Consider the following 20,927-nt stretch of genomic DNA (forward strand, 5'->3'; position numbering starts at 1 on the left):
GTGCACCCAGGGCCGAGGGGGGTGGGGGGTGCACCCGGGCAGAGGGGGTGGGGGGCACACTTGGGGCCGAGGGAGGTGGGGGGCGCACCCAGGATGAGGGGCAGGGGGCCATAAGGTGCTCTTGCGTGAGGCAGGGCCCCAGGGAGGGGCAGTGTGGGCAGGCCAGGCACAGCTGGCAGCTCTGAGTCGCTCTGAGCGCGTTTTGAGGCTCTGCACGTTCAGTTGCTGGCCCTGCCTCGTCCCAGCGTGCTGGCGTCCGTGATCCCCTTGCCCGGCGTAGCTGGGCTGTCACTGTCCTGGGAGGCGCTCACTGGGATTATCCCCCTTTGCCAATGGGGCCTGGGGGTGATGTGATTTTGCCAAGGTCACCCAGCTAGTCGGTGGCAGGCTGGGCTCCCAGCGCTGCATCTCAGTCACCAGATCTTCCTTCCCCTGCTCCCCTGGCAGTGCCTCCCGTCCGGCCCTTCCCCTGCAGCCCCCGTCTCTCCCAGCTCTGCCCCCTCCTCAGTCTCGGCCTCCCGCCTGGCCCTTTTTCTCCTCTTCTTGCAGTGGTCCAGCCCCCCCCTCCCCGCTCCTCCCCGCAGCCTTTGCCCTGCAGGAAGGTCTCCGGCCCCCTGTGGTCGTTTCCCTTGCACCGTGCTAGCCCCCTGCTCCTGGCGCTGGTGCAAGCCCCGCAGAGAGGCAGGAGGAGGGTGGGGAGAGGCGCTGGGGGGATCCCTGCTGCCTGCCTGCAGCCCTGCTAGTGCGGGACGCTCCAGCTGCAGGAATGAAGGGGCGGCCTGTGACTGCACCCCACATGGCCAGTTCTCTGTCAGCCCAGCCTGTGGCTGGTCTGGCCTGCTCTCGCCGCCCTGCCTGTGGGTGCTGGCCTGGCTGCACCGGGCGTGCTGGCCCCTGGGCTTTCAGCCCTTTCAGCCCGGAGGGGAGCTGTAACCATGGACCTTTCCCTGCGGTGTCTTTGCAGAAGCTCTTTGCTGTGGACGATGCTGGTCTCGCTGGAAAGAGCCCGGAGACCCCGACGCCAGGCACAGAGGGGCTGGACAGGTATGGCTCCTTGACGGCCGGAGTGGGGAGGAGCAAACGCAGGCCCCTCGCGCTGCCAGCTGGGTTGGTGCCAGCCCCGTGGAGAGGTGCAGGGAGTGGGGGAGCCCCTACACCCGCCCTGGCTAGATCCGAGGGCTGGCCTCGGGAAGAGGGCTGGGCTACCAGGCCTCCTTGCAATGGTCGCCCTGCTGGGCTGCCTTAGCAGCGACTGATTTCATTGCGGGGGGAAGGGGCATTTCCCTGCCCTGCCCCGCGGTCACTTATACCTGGGCCAAGCGGCCGTGAAACCCTCCCGCCCTGGGTGAGCGAGCGAGCGAGTGAGCGGGGCTCAGACGTGTAAATGGGGCAGGGCACGGGGCAGGCAGGGAGGAGAGGGATGGGGGCCCAGAGCCCTGGAAACTCCACCCAGGTCAACCCTAACCTGGAGGCCAGGGGAGTCAGGAACCAGGCTCCTGAGGCTGCAGAAATGGCTGCACTTGTGGGCCGGCACCTTCGGAAGTGGCCCCTTCTGGGTGTGGAAGGGGTTCAATAGCATCTCCCACTGCCTGGTGCCTGGGGAGATGGGAGCGGGGAAGGGGAGGTCTCTGGGGAGTCCAGGGGAAATGAGGTGAGGAAGGGACTGTCCCGAGGGGGCCCGGTCCCGGTCCTAGCCCTATGGAGCCCTAGATCAGTGTCTCTCAGCCTCCCCAGGCGACTGAACCCCTTTCAGGAGTCTGATTTGTTTTGTGTACCCCAAGCTGCACCTCCCCAAAGCTGCTATAAACCCCAGCGCCTCGCCACAGACGATTCCTGTCTGTCTTACCCTGAAATGGTAAAATCAATGCGCGGCGTCGGCGTCTCGCAGGGACAGGTCAGCGCACACATAGCACACAGCGCATACATAGCACACATAGCACACCGCGCACACATAGCACGCATAGCACACAACACAGCGCAGCGCAGCACGGGCCGTCCCTGGCCGTGGGAGCTGACTTCGCTCCTGCTTTCTGTGTAGCCTGTTGTAAAACGAGGCAAACATCTGGCGCTGCCCCCGGAAGCCCTGTGTGTACAAGAACCCCCGCCTTAGGTGATGGGGCTGGGGGGAGTCCCGGGGCGGGTTGGGTCCCCGGCTGTGTCCCCGCTCGCTGTACTAGCTGGTGCCTGTCCTTGTGCCCAGGGACCGGACGAGGAGCGAGCGGCAGGCCTGGAGGCTGGACGTGCGGGAGCAGCTGCTCGCCCTGCGCCGCTGGCTGGACGCCGTGGAGAAGAGGCTCCCGGCCCTGCCCGACGGAGAGCCCGGCCCAGAGGTGAGGGACAGGGCGGCTGGGCTGGGCTGGGGTGAGGTGGGCGCTGGGCGCTGCAGCCGCCTTGCCTGGAGCCCCTGGCCGCGCTGTGGGTGCCTGCTCCCGGCGGGCGTGGGGGGCCACGGGGCTCCCACCAGAGCCTTCGCCTGCCGGGCTTCTTGGGGGCTGCCCAGGGTCCAGCAGGCTCCTTGGGACTCAGCCCGCCCTGCAGCGTCACTGGGCCCCTTCCCCTCACCCCCAGCCCGGTCCGGCACTGCGGGCCTTCCCCGGCACCTACATCACATGCGAGGCTTGGCTGGTGGGGGGATGGCCCCCTCCCGAGCCCACTCTGGGTCCCTGTGCCAGGCGTGGCTCTGCCACACAGCCCAGACCCATGTGCCGCTGCCCAGCCTGCCACCTCCCCCCTGCACCCCTGTATCCCTGCCCAGCCCGCCACCTCCCCCCTGCACCCCTGTGTCCCTGCCCAGCCCGCCACCTCCCGCCTGCACCCCTGTGTCCCTGCCCAGCCCGCCACCTCCCCCCTGCACCCCTGTGTCCCTGCCCAGCCCCCGTCCCCTGGCGTCCCTGCCCAGGGCAAGCCCCCCAGGCTGTGCCCCCAGGTGCTCACAGCCCCCGACGTCCCTGCGTGCTGCCCCCCGCGCGGGCTCCTGTCCCATGCAGCAGGGTGTGCAGGGAGTTAACGTGCCCTGGCCCCGCTGTCCAGGCTGCCAGCTCCTCTCTGTGCAGAGCGAGCAGCAGGGAGCCCCCCGCCAGCCCTCGCCAGCCCCTCCCCGCCCGCCCGCGCGGAGACTGAATCCCTCCCGGCCGCCTTTGTTCCGGGCCTGGCCTCACCCAGCCTCTCCGCACCCCTGAGAGCACAAACTGAAAGGGCCATTCACGGCCGCCGGCGCAGACAAAGCCTGGCCGAGAGGAGCCCACCCCACTGCCAGGATGTGAGGCCGCAGATCCCAGCCTCCTGCGCGCAGCGCTGCTCCCCCTCGGGGGGACGGAGCCCCCAGATCTGCAGCCCAGGGCGCCCGGGGCCCAGGAGCCTGCCCTGCCCTGCCCTGCCCATAACCCCCGGGGAAGGACAGCGAGGCCTGCCCCATCCGAGCAGGCAGGAGAGCCCCGCCTGGGTGGAGCGCCCTCCTGCCCCCTGCTCCACTGCCCCACAGCCCCTGCCCCACGGCACATGGCCGGACCCCGCCCTGCCAGCCACCTGGAAGGAGCGAAGGGTTTGAGGGGCCTGGCCGGGGGTGGGGGGGTGAGAGGCACAGCGGCCTGGCGGGGGGTCGCTGGCTGCGTGGCGAGGCCGGGGTGCGGTGGCAGGAGGGGGGGCATTCAGCAGTGGCAGAGCAGCATTGGTTGGATAAACCCGGGGCCTGGCAGGAGCAGCCGCAGACTGAGAGGTGGGGGCCACAGCCGGAGCGCTCAGAGCACAGAGGGCTGCTGCCCCCGGGTCTGGCTGGCACGCGCCCCGGGGCACGGAGGGGGCTCAGCAGAGCTGGAGGGGCAGGGCACAGAGCGCGGAGACACAAGACGTGCTGGTTTCCCCACAGCGTCTCCAGCAGCCGGGCTGACAGAAGGCCCCGGCTCGGCCCTCGGCCCGCTTGTCCCGGGGCAGCTCCTTGAGCGACTCCATCCCGCAGGGCGCAGGGCGCCCGGGGCCCAGCCGAGCTCCGGCATGGCTGGGGCTAGACGCTCAGGGCCCCTCACTGTCTCCTCAAACTGGCGGATCTGCTTCTTCGGGGCCCCTCCACCCCACACGCTCGCCTTCCGCACAGCGAGGTCCACTGCCCCAGCTGCCCTCCCCCCCGAATAAACCCAGGCCGCCCAGAGCACTCAGCCTGGGGGAGGGAGACGCGGGCTGGGGGGCCAGCAAAGCAGAGCGGGGTGTGCAGTGGTGTGCGCAACACAAAAGCCGGGGGTGGTGGGGCAGGGTGGGGCATGTCCGCTCTGCGCAGGGCCCTGCTCCCAGCACGACTGTGCTATCCTGCGCCGGGGAGCCCCGGGGCCCTGGGTCCTGGCGCTGCGAGGTGACAGGTTCGGGCGGGCTGGCCCCGCTTCGGCGTCTCTGCGGTGGGAGGCGCCGTCCCCGCAGGAAGGCTTTGGCTGCAGCGGAGAGCCGGGCCGGGTCACGCCAGGGAAGTGCTTGGCGTGACAGCCGCCGGGGAGGGCGCGGTGCCTTCCTCTGGGACTGGCACGCTGCCCGAGCCCGGCTGGGGTGAGGGGTGCTGGGGGCAGCCGGGGACGGGGTCAGGCCCCCCTGTAATCCGCTTAGCCAGCCAGGCCCGCGGCTGGGGAGCAGCCCGGCGGCCGTGCCCCAGCCCGGCAGAGGAGGGGCTCCCTTCCCACGGGCGGAGCAGGCCACAGGCTCCCTGCTGGTGCCCGGCCGGAGGCCAGGGCTCACGTCAGCGGAGCTGCGGGCAAGACGCCCCAAAGCGAGGCAGGAGACGAAGGCTCCTGGCCCCCGCGCTGCCCGTCTCCATTCCCATCTCCCTCCGGCACCACCCGGCCCAGCCCAGGGCACTGCGGGGAGGGAGAAGAGCCCCCGCTCCCCACGGCGCGGGGGGGTCCCAGCCTCTCATCTCGGCCCCCGTGCGGCTGTGCCAGGACGGGGGCTGGGGGATGTGATGGGAAAGCGGCTGCTCCCCATCCCCCTCCGGGATGGCTGAGAGTCCCAGGCGGGTTTCCCCGGTAACAGGCCCCTTGTGCATTAGTGAGCAAAGAGTTAACGGAGCCGCTTATTGTATTAGTGCAAGTGTGCAGTGGGGTCAGCGCGGGGGGAGGGGAGGTGGCGAGGGGTGAGGGAGGGTCTTCCCTGCGTGCAGAGAGCGGCCGCCCTCCGGCCCACGCCAGCACCTTGCCAACGGCCCCTGCCGCCGGGAGCAGGACGGGTGTCGGAGCCGGACCCTGCCGGGCGGGCGCCGGGCAGCCAGGGATTCCCGCAGCCCCGCCCGGGGGCAGCAGCAGAGCGGAGGATTTGGAAGTTGGTCTCCCAGCTGCCCGTCCTGGCCAGCGCCTCTCCCGTCCCCGTCCCCACGGCGGGAGCCGTGTCTGCAGCGCCGTGACAGCTTCGCCGGCGGGGCTGGGCTGGCCTGGGGGCCTGCTGGGCCCTTCTCAGCCGCCTGCGCCGAGCCAGGCTTAGGAGACGCCACTTCAAGAACTGGCCCGCGTGGGCCGTGGAAGCCAGCCAAGTGCCGCTGGAGGGGCACAAACGGCTCTGGCGCAGCCAGGTTTGCGGGAGGCCACGTCGAGCGCCCAGGAAACGCCGCTGCCTCCGTAACTCCAGCCGCTCTCTGCTGGGCTTGGTGCTCACGCGTCCGCCCCGCGGGCCCGGCACTGCCAGCCTCCCACGTGGGCACCGGCATGGCCTCCGGAGCGAACGGACCGGCGAGGAGGGAGGGAACCTGTCCCAGGGCCCGTCTGTCCATGTGGCTGTCACACGCTGGCTGCTGCGCCGCTGACCTGGCGGTGTGGCTGTCTGTCTGTCTGTCTGTCTCCGTGTAGCAGCCTTTGGCCCGCAGAGCTCAGAGCTCTTTACCGAAGGGTAAGTGTCATTCTCCTCTGACCCAGCTTGAGAAACCGGCCAGCGTGGGAGCGACTGAGCCAAGCCGGGTTCCCAGCCACCTGCTCTAACCACGGCTGCAGACTGCGTTTCTCCCCCTTCCTCTGCCCCACACACAGCTCGGGGGCCTGGTGGCGCCTGCCGGGGCTAGGGGCTACGTGATGGCTCCAGTGCATGGCTGGTTGAGTGTACGGGTGTGTGATGGTGGGTGCTAGGAGAGCAGCAGGTGTGGGGGAGGCGTATTTGAGGGGCAGGGAGAGTGGGTAGGTAATTCCTAGGCGTGTGTGGGCAGGTGTGTGTGTCTGTCACAGGGTGCCGATGTACCCCAGGGGTGTTGTTGGTCCCAGTGTGTGTGTGCATGGGGGGTAGGGTATATGGACTGCTACTCATAGGAGTGTGGGGTGTGTTGTAAGGTGCAGGGACTCCTGCCACTGTATGTGTGTTTGGGGGCGGGGACAGGTGTGTTACAAGATGTGGGGGCTCCCGCCTGCGTGTGTGTGTGAATTGTGAGGTGCTGATGATTCCCAGGTGGTTGTTAGTTGCAGAGTGTGTGTGTGTGTGTGTGTGTGTGTGTGTTGCAGGATTCCCGCCCGCAGGGTGACGGCTGGTGAAGGTGTGGGTGGTTTCCAGCTGCAGGCTGGTGTCGGGACAGGTGCCCCAGGGCTGGGGTGGGTGGCAGGTTTTCCATCTCTGGTGGGCGTGCGCTGAGCCCTGGTGTCTGAGTGATGGATGCACAGTGCAGATGGCGGGGCGGGGGGTTGCACGGGGACGTTGGGGGCCCAGCAGGGAGGGCTGTGTCTGGGTGAGGCTGGGGGATTTATGGGTTGTGGATGGCTGGCTGGCTGAAGGCAGAATGGGCACGGCTGGCTGACTCCTCTCCGGGTGTTCCGGTGACTGATGGCTCCCCAGCCCCACTGTCTGCAGCATCTCGCCCCGCTCAGACCCCCTGCGCTGCCTTTGTCAGGGCCCTGCAGACATATGGCTCTTTTCTCCGGCTCCAGCTTGCCCAGGAGTTAATCTAATGGTACAAACCGGTGCCGGTTGGAAGCAGCTGCCCATCTGCCTGGTGCCCCGTGCTGCCTCCCTCATTTCCATTTCTGTCAGTGACCATGTGCCCTTGCACTGGGATCACGCTGCCACACACATCCCGCTAATGCCCTGCCGGCCCCAAGGCGGCCTGGGGCAACGGACTCCCCCCGCTCCAGTCCCTCTCTCGGCTGGCGGCTGCGGGGTGCCTTGTCCCGTCCTCTCCCGGGGAGCTGGGCGTTAGCAGCCCTGGGCTCAGATCTGCACCTTCCTACCACCCGCGCAGGAATCCGGGCGGCTGGCGCGGTGCTGAGGGTTACCCAGGAACCGAAGGGAAGGGCTGAAACCAGCCATGTCCCCGCGGGAGGGGCCCCATCTCACGCGCGGGGGGAGCGCCACAGCAGCCGGTGGCTCCGGGGAGGGTTCCCAGAGATGGGGGGAATGGCCCGCCCTGCCAGGGGTCAGGATGAGATGCAGGGGACCGAGATGGGGCCTGCAGGTCAGACGCAAGCTGCCGGGTGCCTGGCCTGCTGCCGTTCGTCCCAGCTGGCCCCGTTTGCGTCTGGGCCACTCCAGTAACGTGGCTGCGCCTCGTTTGTTTTAGGCTGGGCTCCGAGCTGTGGGGTGGACATTTCTACCCCTCCTGCCCTTGTGCTCCGTGCCACCCCTCTGGCCATGGGCAACTCAGTGAGCAGACCCAGCTGCCTGGGGCAGAAGAGCCAGCAAGCAGAGGAGTTCCTGAAGGACTCGTACCTGAAGGACTTGGGGCTTGACCCCGGGCACCCGGCTGGGAGGAACAACTCCGAGGCCAGAGCTGGGGCCCCCGACAAGTCTCTCCTGAGCCCAGCGGTGATCGAGAACGGCTGGAGCCTGGGGCCGGGCGCAGCTAAGAGCCTGCCGGGCAGCCCCCTGCCGAAGCAGAACAACCTGGAGGTGAAGGTTCAGAATGGGGCCGTGGGCCGCAGCTCCCTCACAGCCCAGGCGGACGCAGGCGGGGCAGCCTGGCCCCCCCAGAGAGGAGCCCCCCAGAGGGACTCAGGCAGCGGCTGGGCCTGGAAGCCCATCACCACCAGGGAGGTGACGGAGGTGACGGAGGTGACGGAGACCATCGTGACGGAGATTGTGGAAGTGACCGAGTACCCGGGCAGCGAGAAGGGGGGGGAGCCGGTTGTCACCAGGATGGTGAAGGTGCTGACGGAGCGCGCCGGGGAGCGGACGGAGGTTAATAACGGTGCCAGTCGAGGCCAGCGGCCAGGCCGGGCTGGTGTGTCTGCGGAGGGCACCCCGTCGCCCCCATCTTGCACACAGGACTCTGCAGAGTTGTTTGTTTGTGTGGTTCCCATCCACAGGCCTGGATCCTCTGCGCCTCTGGGGCGGGGTGGGGAACACAGCAGCACTTCAGGCTCTGGTAACACCCCATGTCCCCCGTGCCTGCACAGAGGAGAGGGGTGTCCCAGCGATCTCCCGCTGCAGGGCCTCTCGAGAGCGTGTCTCTGACAGCCAGGCCGGTCTGGCTCTGGGCGTGTTTTGCTATGATGGTCGGGCGGGATCACTGGGGGGCCGGGCCTGGCGGGCGGGCTGCAGTGCTGGCAGGAGCATTCGGGGGGCTGGGCTGCGTGGGCTCCGGTGCCGGGCAGGCTGCGTTAGGAGAGCCAAGCTCCAGTGGCAGGCCGGGGGGCCGGGTGGGCTCCGGTACCTTTGGCCTCTGCCGTGTTGGGGTGCAGAGCAGGGGCCGTGTTCTCGGTGAACGACAGTGCACGTGAAGTTTGTTCCTTGCACGGGAGCCATCATGACCCCCCGGCTCAGGGTTAAAGCCGGTGTCCTGGCTAGGGCTCAGGCTCAGGCTGGGCTGGGTTTGCGGGGCCCTCGCTCATGCATTTCACCTGGGACTGGGAGGGGCCAACATATCCCACCTGCTTCAGGCCCAAGCTGTGCCGTGGCCCCTGGCCAAATGGGCCCAGAGCCTCCTGGGGCCCGGCCTGTAGGGAAGCTCCCAGGGACGTGCGGCCCGACTCCAGCTGGGCTGGGCTGTGGAGGGCTCCTCTGCGCCCCGGGTGTTCAGTGCGTCCCTTCGCACAGACGGGGCTGGGCTGTGTCCGCTGATCCTGGTGAGGAGCCAGTCCCCGGAGAATGGGCTGACTGCTCTCCCAGCGGAGGCAATGGCCGAGGTGCTGGCCCCTGCCTCTCTCTGCCGGCTGCTGCGTCTGGCCGGGAGAGGAGGGTCGGAGGGCCTGGGGCCTGGGCCAGGGGTGTAAAGCAGCTGCTTTGTGACTGACTCTCCAACAGCTCCAGAACAGCAGGGCCCTGCCTGCCGACCGGGGCAGCTGGCGGGAGCCGTGGGACGCACTCAGCAGCGAGGTAACAGCTGCCCAGAGGATGCGGGGACGGGCAAGGACCCTTCCAAGGGCTGGCCCCGTGTTGGGGGTGCCTGGCAATGTGGTTCCGGTGGGGCAGAGGGCCAGGATGCTGTTGGAAGCGACGGGTGCCCAGCACCGGGACTGTGCTGTTTAGCGGGGTGCGTCAGTGCTGCCCTGGGGCTCTCATGGTGCTGGGCTCCGTCCTGCCGGGGTTCCAGACCTCCCTGGGGTGTCGTGTCCTTGACAGCGGACCGGCAGCCCCTCTGGGCTGGCGTACGCCCTGAGGACTTGCGGGCGGGCCACAGTACTGCATTGCCAGCTGGCTGCGTGGCGTGCCCCTCTGATCTGGGGGCTCAATCCCTCGTCCTCACGGGCTCGTCTTCCTCTCCTCCCCAGCTTGCCCCGCGGGCCGTCACGCTGCTGGAGGACTCCCCAAGCACGGAGCAGGCCCAGGACACCTGGGAGACGCTGCTGACCTGGGTGACTGACATGGAGGACCTGGTTGGCAGCCAGAAACCCCCTTCTTCCGAAGTGAAGGTGGTGAAAGCCCAGCTGCAGGAGCAGAAGGTGCGTGAGTCCCTGGTGTCCTTCCCTCCCAGGGGTTTCCATAGCAGCCATCACCGGGGAAGGAGATGCTCTGGGGAGCCAGTGCCCAGAGAAGAGGCTGGCAGCGCTTGCTGGGTCCTGGTGGGGAGCTGCCAGGACCAGTGGGGGGTGCGGGGGGATAGAAGGGGGCCAGGCCCCTGGGCGCTGGCCTGCGAGGGGCCACCGGGCCGGCCCTTCATGATGCACGGGGGCGGGGGGAGGGCAGGAGGCTCTGCACCCCTCGGAGCCTCCTGCGCCCCCACACCCCTGAAGGGCCAGCCTGGAGCGCACTTACCCGCCGCTCCAGACCCACAGCCCAGCTCCGGGTCGGACGGGGCAGCCTCACCCCCCAGCCTGGGGCCGGGCCGGCCCTTCACGACGCGCTGGGCAGAGGGGTTGGTTGCAGAAGTGGGAGCAGCCGCCCCTCAGCCTCCAGTGCCCCCCATCCCCCATCCGTCATGAAGGGCCGACCTGGTGCCCCCACCCCAGGCTGGGGGGGTGAGGCCGCCCCGTCCGAGCCGGTGCTGGGCTGCCTGGCTGGAGTGGCGGGTAAGAGCGCCGGGCCGGCCCTTCGCGACAGATGTGGGGCGGGGGGCGCAGGAGGCTCTGTGGGGTGCGTGTTGTGAAGGGCCGGCCCAGCCCCCCCCCCAGGTGGGAGAGGAGGACCTCGCATGCCGGGTAAGTGCAGGGGAGGGGGGGGAGGCTGAGCCAGGCCTGCATTTGCGACCCCCCCGCATCACCCCCCCCCTGCCGGTAAATACCCCCTCCCTGGGGCAGTTGCGGGGTGGCGCCAGGACCTCTCTTGCCCTGTGCGGGGGGGTGGGAGGGTGGGCACGTGAGGCCTGGGGGGAGGCACAAATGTAGGCTGGGCCTCGGGTGCTGGAGAGCCTCGGTACCCACTGGCCAGGACCTGTCACCCCCGTTCTGCCCGGCCCCCCTGCCCGGAGGGGAGCCGTCTCGCTGGGCAGGGCACAGCAGAGGGCCCGATGCAGGATCGCACGTCCTGAGCGGGCTCTGGCTCCACGTCCTGCTGGGGGCTAACGGGCTGGGAAACGCCGGCTGCCTCGAATCTCCCCAGCCTGTGCCGTGCAGCCCTGCCTGCCCTGCCCTGCCCCGCCGGCTCCGAGCTGTGCGGGCTGGGCCGTCCTGACGCATGCCGAGCAGCCGGCTGCGCTCACTGCTCACTGCTCCTGCCTGCCCAGTCTGGCTGGCCGGGGCAGTAGGGGTTTGGCCCCCCGGGATGGGGTAATGGGAGCTGCTTGCAGCTGTCCTGCAGGGTGTGTGTAGGGCTTGGTCCCCTGGGCTGCACGGTGCTCGGATCAGGTCTCTGGGGCTGAGGGCCGGCGACGTGCCCAGGCCTGGGGGTGGAGGAGATTCCCTTCATTACCCGCTGGGACAGCGCGGCCAACACCCCCTGCCGGGATCTCCCAACAGCTCCTGAAACGGCTTCTGGATGAGCGGAGACCCCGCGTGGAGCGTGTCCTTCAGGACCAACAGCTGCCCCACGAGCATGCTGCCAGGACAGACGGACAGGAGGGCAGCAGGGGCCTCTCAGACTTACAGGAGAAGTGGGGAACGCTGATCCAGAAGGCAGGAGCCAGGTGGGTGGGCAGAGCGGGGAGCTGTGCAGCGAGGGGCTGTGGAAGCAGTAGGGCTGCCGGCGTGGTGAGGTGAGGTGAGGTGAGGTGAGCACCGGGGCCCGTGGGACCCGTGGGGCACGGGAGGCTCTGGCCTTGCACGCTAGCACTTCCCAGCCGTAAGTGCCTGCTCCTGAGGCTGGGTTCGGGGTGCAGGGGCTGAACCCACATGGACCCACTGCAGACAGCAGTTCCCTTCGGGTCAGTCAGGCGCTGTTTGTGTTGTGTTGTGTGTTGTCAGATGCTGTTTGTGTTGGGCTAGTGCCAGAGTTCCCTGATGCTAGGTATGGCCCATGCTGCCGTCCCTGCCCCTACAGGCTACCCCACACCACTGGGGTCGGTGGTCAGCCTTTCCTCACTGCCCCACGGAGCTGGGCACGACTCCTCGCTTGGGGGCCTGGCAGGGTGGTGTGTTCTGGGGGACTCCCTGCCACTAGGGAGCAAGGAGGATTAGCCAAGGACCAGGTGCTTACACAGAGGAAGAGCTCAGCCACTCAGCGCGAGGGTTACAGCAGTGTGGCCGCGAGGAAGGGCGCCCAGGCAGGTGCCAGCCCACGCTGGCTGGGCTAGGAGGGACCGTCCCAATGGGGTCCACTGGGGGCTGGTTTCTCTCGGAGACTGGCCTGGCTAGCCCCTGGGCTGCTCTGCAAGGCACTTCAGTGATCCTGCGTCCCCCAAGTCAGGTCTGCCGGCCAGAGAGCTCGGAGCCCGGGCAGGGCCAGGCCCGCTGCAGAGACACGCAGGGTGACGTCGTCCTGCGGGCGCTCCCGAGGCCTGTTCGGGGCTGCCCTTCTGGAGAAGCTTTGCTTGCGCCTGTCTGTGGGGCAGACGGGGGATGCTCAGAGGGACAGGGGGCACATGAGGGTGGGGAGCATGGGAGGGGCAGGTGAGACCTGGAGGCTGACGGAAGAGAGGTGACTGGGGAAGCAGGGGGGGAAATGGGGGGCAGAGGAGGCAGAGGTCAGGCCATCTAGCCCTGGTCTAACGGGCAAAGAGGACATGTGCTAACCTGGAGCCGCCCGGCCCCAGAGTCTCCCCTGGGTGAAATGCCAGTGGGGCCGGCTGCCCTTTGGGGGGGCCGGGGGATCTCTGGGGCCTTCCAGCCCTTCACCCATTGCTGGGGAGGACGCAGAGCACCTCTCACCGGCTCGCCCCAGCCTGCCCTCAGCTGGTCTCTTCCCCCAGACACAGCTGCTTGGAGCGGATCCTGCCAGCCGCGCAGCGCTTCCAGGAGTCTGTGGATTCCTTCCAGGAGTGGCTGAGCGCCACCGAGCGGCTCCTGGCCCAGCTCTGGCGAGCCAGTGGCGGCGTGAGCCACGTGCAAGCTGCCCACCAGCAAACCCAGGTGAGGGCAGCTACGCCGGGCTGGGACCTGTGCGGCCCTGCAGCATCGCAGAGGGGAAGGGCAGGGCCCCGGCTCCAGCCACCCCCCGCCACCCTGCGTAGGAAGGGGAGGAGCTGGGGGCTCAGCGCAGCTGGTGCCAAGGGCCGGGCATCGGGCGCAGGTGGGGTGCAGGGCTGGGCCGAGCAGCCTGGTGAGTCTCACCTGTCGCTTTCCCTCAGGGCCTGTGCGAGGAGATTCGCTCCAAGCTGGGCGAGCTGGAGCCAGCCCTGGAGTGCGGGCAGCAGCTGCTGGAGCTGGTGACAGGCAAGTGGAGGAGCGGCTGGCTGCTGAGTGGGAAACTGCAGCCCCCGGGCCCATATTGCCCAGTGGGGGATCCCCACTTCTCATCCCCCAGCGGGGCCCTCGGATCCCCCAGCCAAGCCCCGAGAGCCCCAGCGGGGGATCCCCTCCCGCAGTGGGGGGCTTTGTGCCAGACAGGCCCGGAGAGCAGGGTGGAGTTGCTGAGTCCTGTGGCCCCGGGATTTGCGTTCGCTCTCCCCGAAGGGTCCGTGCGCAGCAGCCCTTTGCTGGCCAGGAGGTCACCCCCCGACGGGCACCGAGCGCTGGCTGGTCCCTGCCTGGGGGGCTGCAGCCGGAGCGGGGCACAGAGAACGCGGGGAGACCCGGGGGTGGAGGCCTGCACCGGGGCATGGCTGTGGGGCCTGCTTGGCCGTGGGGATGTGGGGCCCCGTCTGCTGGCTGAGCACGGCTTTGGTTCCATCGCTGCAGCCGGACAGGGTCTGCCTGAGCGAGTGCTGGGGGGGGCCCTACGGGAGCAAAAGGGTCACCTGATGTAATCCGGATTGCTCCCTCCCACTGCCAGCCCTGATCCCCCTCCCCAGCACCTGCCCCCATCCACTCCTGCCCCCCGCACCCACCTCCATGTGCTCCTGCCCTAGGGCGACCAGACAGCAAGCGTGAAAAACCGGGATGGGGCTGCGGGGTGATAGGCACCTATAGAAGACAAAGCCCTGAATATCGGGACAGTCCCTCCCTATAAAAGCAGGACCTCTGGTGCTATCCTGCCCCCTGCCCCCCGAGCCACTCCTGCCCCGTGCCCACTTCCATCTGCTCCTGCCCCCCCAACGCCCACCTTCATCTGCTCCTGCCCCTGTGCCCACCCTGCCCCACTCCTCGGGCCCTCTCCAATCCGCTGCTCCCCGGTGCTCACCTCTCAACCACTCCTGCCCTGGCGCTCACCCCCTAATCTGAATGGAGAGACGGCATCCTCTGGGGGTGTTCCTAGGGGTGTCCCACCGGGATCTGTGCTCAGCTCAGCTCAACGCTAATCAGTATCTTCATCAATCTGCTGGAAGAAAATACAAAATCTTTGTGGTAACGTTTGCAGACGACACAGAAATTGGTAGAGTAGCAAACAACGCTGGGCACAGCTGGTTACACAGCTGGTTCCACAGGCTGCGCTGGGTGGCGGGGAAGGTGGGTTCGTTTGAACAATATCAGCCCAGCACAAGCTCAGGAAAGGAACAAAGACCGGAGCTCTCCTGGGGCTGCACCCTGGACGCAGACGCTCTGTAATCCAGCAGACAAGGCAGAACGAGAGCCGGTCATTGCCGGCTGGGGCTAGACAAATTCAGACTAGCGACAGGGCGCAGCGTTTTAGCGGTGCTGGTGGCACAGCCAACCGCAGACCTGGTGGAGTCTGGACATCCAGACGGGAGCGCTCTGCTCTAGCCCAGCCGAGTTGTGAGCGCACGCAGGGCTGGTGAGAGGCTCTCCGGTGTGACGGAGGAGGCCAGACCAGATGGCCTTTGGTCCCTTCTGGCCTGAGAATCCCTCCCTGTGCCTGCGCCGGTGCAGGGGAGGAAGCCCAGCTGGCCCAGGAGAAGATGGAGTCCCTGCGGATGAGGTATCTGATCGTTGGCCAGAGCAGCAGCGACATCATGCACCGGCTGGCGCAGACCCTGGAGGCCTCCTCCCACATGGACTCAGCACAGGAGGACCTGGCTCTCTGGCTGGGCCGCATGGAGAAGGAGCTGGCGTCTGGGGACAGGACACAGCCGGCCAGCGCCGGCGACAGAGAAAAGGTATTGCAGGCAAGGGGCAGGGAAGAGCTCTTGGGCTGGGGCTCGGCCCCCGACCTCGCCCCCTCCTCTCTCTTGGTCACACACAGCGACTTTACCATTCCATTCCCACCGGGTTCCAGTCGTCACACCAAACCCTCCGTCTGCTCCAGGGCGGGTACCGGGCAGCAGCTGGTCGAGGGACTCCACCCCGCGGCCCAGGGCCCCGCGGCCCATTACTAGATGGCCATGGCAAAGTTAGTAGTGATGCAGAGAAGGCTGAAGTGTTCAGTAACTGTTGCGGTTCCCAGTTTGAAAAGAAGCAGGAGCATGTGCTCTTATCACACCAGGCAGACGGACTAACTAAGAAGCCTGTTAAACAGCATCTACTAGGGATCGACAGTGTAAATCCGCAGGCTGGGTGACTCCCACCCAAGAGTCCTAAAAGAGCTGGCTGAGGAGATCTCTGGCCCACTGATTTTTTTAAAAGATCTGGGGATACCAGAGAAATTCCAGAAGACATCAGGATAGCTAACCATTGGAACATCTTACCAAAGTCATGGTGGATCTTCACTGGCAGTTTTAAAAATAAAACTGGCTGTGATGTTTCTAAAAGACCTGATCTAGTTCAAACCGGAAGGATTCCCGGGCACTTCTCTGGCCTGTGTCGTGCAGGCGCTCAGACTAGATGATCACAGTCGTCCCTTTTGGCCTTGAAGTGTTTAAACCTGTGGGCCATTCCCAGGGAGAATAATGAAGGGTCGATACGGGATCCCACACGGGATATGGGACTAAAGGGTGGGAACAGAATTAATGCCAGCCACCATGGCTTTGTGGAAAGCAGGTCTTTCTTAGCCAGCACAGGCTGTGTAGCGTGAGAGGTGACCTGCTCGCCGTGTACAGGTGCTGTCACAGAGCAAAGCCCAGCACCGAGGGGCTCTGTAACCTAACAGAACAGGGCCCGATGGCTGGAAGCCGGAGCCGGACAAGTTGACACTAGACACCAGGCCCAAAGGTTTCGCAGGGAGGGAGGTTCCCCATGGAACCAGCTCCCAAGGGCAGGGCCATGGGGGATTCTCCAGCTCCGGATGCTCTGCCTCTCTGAAAGTGCCTGGGCTCAGTGCAGGGGGAGGGGGGGAAATGCTCTGGGCCCTGCTAGGTGGGACACACACACACACACACACACACACACACACAGATCTACATAATGGCTCTGAATCCCACCTGCACGGAGTCCACACTTCTCTCCCCACCCCAGCAGCCCCCCATGCGTCCCTGCCTCGGGCAGGCTTCCCTTCCCCCTGCGCTCCCCGTGCTCTGACCCTTGCGTCTCTCTCAGTTTGAGCAGGCCCTACAGTCCGAACACGCCCACCTGGCCAGGCTCGGCGAGCGCCTGGGGACGCTCAGCCAGGTCCAGCTGGACGCCCAGGCCATCTGCTCGCAGCTCTCCGATCAGAAGGTAGGAACGCCGGGCCCAGCGCCCGCCCAGCTGCCCCCCGGCATCAGCAGGGCTGGGCATTTACACTGGCGCCAGGTGCTCAGAGGGAGGCGACGCACCCAGGCGAGCATGCGCTAGGCAGCCACCGGCCCCAGCCAGGGCCAGGGATTCAGTGCCAGGCTGCAGGGTCCTCCCCCACCGCAGACACAGCTGCCGTGTCACGCACGTGCTCACACGGCCACGCACAGATCGAATCACACACGCTGACCGAGACACACACGGCACGCACCGATCGAATCACACGTTCCCACGGACAGAGCCACACCCACGCCCACACAGACACACACACACACACAGACACACACACACACGGCACGCACCGATCGAATCACACGTTCCCACGGACAGAGCCACACCCACACACACAGACACACACACACACACAGACACACCGATTGACACACATGGCACGCATCAATACACACGTTCCCACGGACAGAGCCACGCCTGCACGCACACACATACACACACACACACACATGGCATGCACCGATACATACGTTCCCACAGACACAGCCACGCCTGCACACGCACACACAGACACGCCGACAGTGCAGGCGTCTCTCCCAAGCAGTTCCGTCCGTCCGGGTCAGCGAGGTGCTCAGCCTGACGAGCTCCCTGGGGGCTGCCCGGGGCGGCAGAGCCTGCAGTGCCCTGGTGAAGGGCTGGGACCTGCTTCCCCTGGCTGAGGGCTCTGAGGTGATGCCTTGGTGCAGCTTCCCTGGCTCTGGAATGGCCGAAGGCATGGGGACAAGGCAGGGGCACCGTGCCCAGCGCAGGGCAGAGTGGTGGCCGGAGAGTGCCAGGTTTTGGCCTGCCTGTCCGCCAAAGGAAACTCCTCCCTGGGGCCTGGAGGGGTTGGGAACCGAGCGTGGCCCTGGCAGGTGCGTTGGGAGGTGGCAGGTGTAGCGCGCAGGGGCCAGGGGTGACTGTGATGCTACAGAAGCTCTGCAGTGGCCTGGGACGGCCCAGACTGCCCAACTGGACCCTCCTGCCCGGTCCCCGCAGGGGAGGGCTGCAGCTGGGGGCAGCGGGAGCCGGATCCACCGCAGGGCCCATATCAGCTACAGCCCGGCTCTGCCTGCCCCATGGTGTCTCCCTCTGCCCTGGGGGACCAACCGCACCCTGCCCCCTTCGTGGGCCAGCCCGGAGGGCAGCAGCAGGACTTGATGCTAACGCGACTCTCCCTCGCAGCTGCTCTCAGCCGAGATTCTGCAGCACCATGGCCTTGTGGAGCGCCTGCTGGGGATCTGCGACCCGCTGCTCCGCGCTGGCCCCCTGCCCTCACGGCAGCACCTGCAGGTGAGACACGGGCGCTGCCTCAGGCCAGGAGGCCCCTTGTACCCCCCGCCCCGCCCCAGGGCTGCCTTGTGCCGCCAGCCATGGCTGATGGGCAGCACGCCCAGGCCAGCTGATCGCCTTTGCCGGCCTCGGCGGGTTGTAAGGGACGTCCCGTTGGGTGTCTGCCGCTGTATCCCACCCCCGGCATCCGCCTGGGGGCCTGGCTAGCTCAGAACCGGGGCTCCTAGGGACAAGACCCCATGCCCCACTCCCTCCCTGCCATGCAGAGTTCCTCCCCCCGTGAGCTGTGTCTCTCTGCCCAGCCCACGGCGCAGTCCCTCCGGGAGCAGGCTCAGCAGCTGTCCCAGGAGAGCGCGGCCTGCACGGTGCAGCTGGAGCGCGCCCAGTCCCTGCTCGCCCAGTTCCAGGAGGCCCACGAGGAGCTGATGCCCTGGCTGGAGGAGACGCGGCTGGAGGCCGCGCGGCTCGCCCCTGAGGCCATCAGCTGGGAGGCCTTCAAGGAGCAGCAGGAGCTGCTGCAGGTGAGTGAGGCTGCGGGACGGAGCCCAAAACCAGGGCGCCCTGTGGAATGGGCCGGGGCAGGGTGGCACCCCAGGGCCCCAGTGACTCCAGCGGCGTGCAGGGTCCGTCCTGTTCACCTCCCGCCACGTGCGCCGAGTGCAGGGCTGTCTCCAGGGCCCAGTCGATGCCGTCTGCCAGGGGCCTGGGCTCAGCCCTCTGGGCTCGTTTCACACCAGCCGGGAGAAATCCTGTGCGCCAAGGGAGCTCGGCCAGGGGGAATCGGGGCAGGCTGCGGCTGGGGGGCGGCGACGGGCAGAGATGGGACAGGGCTGCCCCCTGTCCAGGTCTTCCCGGGCCTGTCTCTGTTTTGAGGTCACTGTCCCGGGAAGTCTGGGGCTCGGCGCACACGTGGCCAGTGTGATGGGCTCCAGATCACCCCAGACACCTCAGAGGGGGCCGAGTTAACCGGGGATCGACCAGGGTCAAGGGAGACCCCCAGGTACAGGGGGGCAAAGGGGAGAGGGCAGGGCTGGACGAGGGCTATGGGCCCATCAGCTCTCAAGAAGCAGTGCTGGGCTGGGCCAGGGCAGGGGGGAGGCGTCGGGACCAGCAGCGGGATGGAGGGGCAGGTGGGATGTGCGGGGCAAGCACTGGGCACTGCCGGGCCGGGACCCTGGGGGGGAGGGAGCCAAACTAGCAACGGCCCGTGGAGGTCCAGGGGGTCCAGAGCTTGCCTGCTCCTGCGGGTGCGCTGTGGGTTCACTTGCACATCCTCGTGTTGGGTCTTCCCCCTCCTGCCCCCGTGCCAGGTGTTTACCCCCCTTTGCACCCGCAGGTCAAGTATTTACCCCCTCCCACCTCACATTTGCGTCCCCGCAGTGTCTCCGGGAGGCCATTGCCGAGCACCGGCCCCTGATGGGGAAGCTGCAGCGCGTCTCCGCCCAGCTGGCAGAGCTGAGCCCGGAGCAGGGCGCCCCATTCCAGCAGCGGTGCCAGGCGGCAGAGGAACAGTACGGCAGCATCCGGGAGCACGTGCGCCAGGCAGCCACGGTGCTGGAAGACGCCATCCCACGCTACAGCCAGGTACGCGGGCAGGGCAGCTCTGCCACTGAGCCTATCGCCAGGGGGCTGGGCGGGGGGCAGCCAGGATCCCTCCCCAGGTCAGGCCAATGGGCCCTCGAGCCCAGCATGCACCCCCAGATGCATTGATCTGGAGAGGGGTCACCTAGCCCAGTGTCTCCCAGCGTCCCGACCCCCTCACACTCCTTCAGTGGTGAGTGACGGGCTGGGCTGAGCCGTAGCTCGCTGCCCAAGGAAGGGGCCTGGCCTGCCAGGGGCCGGGGACGCGTCCCTAGGAGAACCTGGAGGACGGATGGGCTCCCCGGTGCTGCCCGCCCAGCGCTGGGACCGTGCTCACGTAGCTGCCTCGCCTGGGGGACTGTGAGCTGGCTGGGGCGCCCTCCCCAGCACCACCACGCCCCAGAGGAACCCCCGGTTGGCCTGCGTTGTCTCCACAGCTCATGGGGCGCATGGACTTGCTGCTGGAGTGCCTGGAGCGGCTGCAGAGCCGCATGCAGAACCCGCCGGCAGTGCGGGGCGACGCAGCCCACCTCCGCCAGCAGATCTGTGAGAACAGCCTGGTGCTGGGTGAGCTGGGCAAGCTGGGAGTGGCCCTGGAGACCGTCCACAGCCAGGGCGCGGAGCTCCTGGCCAGCATGCAGATGGCTCACGCAGACACTGCGGCCAAAGGTACTGGGGCGCCCGCACTCACACAGCGCCCGCAGCCCCCGAGCCAGGGGTGTGCCCCGACTCTGAGAGACACCCAGGGCTCCGTGTAGGGCAGAGGGGCTGAGCCTGCTGCCTGTCTGGGGGAGACAGAGTGGGGCCAGGCTCCCCCTGGGGCAGGGAGGAGCGCTGGCCCCACACACAAGCCTGAGCCCCTTTGCACAGTGAATGCACACTGCTGGATTTATTGGGGGAGCCCTGAGGAGGGGGGTCGGTGGAGCTGCAGGGTCCCTGGGAATGCACGTCAGCTGGCACTGCAGGGCCCTGGGGGTGGAGGAATTATTGGGGGGTCCCGGGTCCCTGGGCGTGGGAGCTCAGCACCCCTGAGGCTGGGGGGTGCCAGGCAGCACTGCCCCTGGAGATGAGGGTGGTGTTGGGGGCAGCACCGCTGCGAGTCCCTGGGATGGGGACGCCGGGGTTTGGCCGGGCTCTCTCCAGCCCCTCATGCCCGTCTCCGATCCGGCAGTGATCCAGGAGCGCACGGAGCAGCTGCTGAGCCGGTGGAGTTGCCTTCGCAGCCAGGGCGAGGAGAGGGAGCGCTGGCTCCGCGACCTGCTGGCGCTGGCTGAGCGGTTCTGGCACGGGCTCGCCGACCTGGCCGTCACCCTCACGGACACCCAGCAACTGGTGCTGGACGCGGAGGAAGCCGGCCCGGAGCCGGAAGCCATCCAGTTGCAGCTCAGCGCCATGCAGGTGCCGGCGAGCGGCCGGGTCGAGGGCTGGCGGGTGGGAGGAGAAGGGAAGGCGGGCACCGTTTGCTGTAATCCCTTTCACCTCGGCCGGGCAGCCCAAGCTCCTGGCCCTGCCGTCGCGCCCGGTGCTGGCAGAGCTCTCAGCGCCCGGGGGGCAACACGGCCCGGCTCAGCGCCTGAGGCTCAGTCCCTCTGGGCAGGGCCCTGGGCGGGCCCAGCTGGGCACGGAGCCCTCGCCCAGCACCTGAGGCCAGCACCGCGCCCC

General features: G+C 67.6%; 2 protein-coding genes across 3 annotated transcripts in view; both read left to right on the plus strand.

Annotated features, from left to right (window-relative positions):
• Positions 1-20,927, plus strand: part of PLEC (plectin) — a 147,577-nt gene that overhangs the window by 87,961 nt on the left and 38,689 nt on the right. Inside the window, exons 41-53 of the mRNA XM_067560057.1 lie at positions 965-1,044; positions 2,201-2,330; positions 9,654-9,824; positions 11,277-11,443; positions 12,665-12,824; positions 13,043-13,127; positions 14,682-14,908; positions 16,224-16,343; positions 17,577-17,684; positions 17,987-18,205; positions 19,065-19,268; positions 19,703-19,934; positions 20,437-20,663. Of these exons, the coding sequence (XP_067416158.1) occupies positions 965-1,044; positions 2,201-2,330; positions 9,654-9,824; positions 11,277-11,443; positions 12,665-12,824; positions 13,043-13,127; positions 14,682-14,908; positions 16,224-16,343; positions 17,577-17,684; positions 17,987-18,205; positions 19,065-19,268; positions 19,703-19,934; positions 20,437-20,663 (2,130 nt within the window). The remainder of the gene's footprint in view (positions 1-964; positions 1,045-2,200; positions 2,331-9,653; positions 9,825-11,276; positions 11,444-12,664; positions 12,825-13,042; positions 13,128-14,681; positions 14,909-16,223; positions 16,344-17,576; positions 17,685-17,986; positions 18,206-19,064; positions 19,269-19,702; positions 19,935-20,436; positions 20,664-20,927) is intronic.
• On the plus strand, positions 2,229-8,666 carry LOC137161110 (uncharacterized). 2 transcript variants are annotated; one of them, XM_067560181.1, is made up of 2 exons: positions 2,229-2,330; positions 7,505-8,666. In XM_067560181.1, exon 2 carries the CDS (start codon positions 7,576-7,578, stop codon positions 8,395-8,397), a length of 822 nt encoding a protein of 273 aa, XP_067416282.1. In that variant the 5' UTR covers positions 2,229-2,330; positions 7,505-7,575; the 3' UTR covers positions 8,398-8,666. The 2 variants fall into 2 exon arrangements, with proteins under 2 accessions (XP_067416282.1, XP_067416283.1); XM_067560182.1 differs by lacking the exon at positions 2,229-2,330 and adding an exon at positions 5,832-5,856.

This window comes from Emydura macquarii, unplaced genomic scaffold (genome assembly GCF_026122565.2).
Source record: "Emydura macquarii macquarii isolate MOO-44397 ecotype Brisbane River unplaced genomic scaffold, CSIRO-AGI_Emac_v2 contig_2246, whole genome shotgun sequence".
NCBI classification, from domain to species: domain Eukaryota; kingdom Metazoa; phylum Chordata; order Testudines; family Chelidae; genus Emydura; species Emydura macquarii.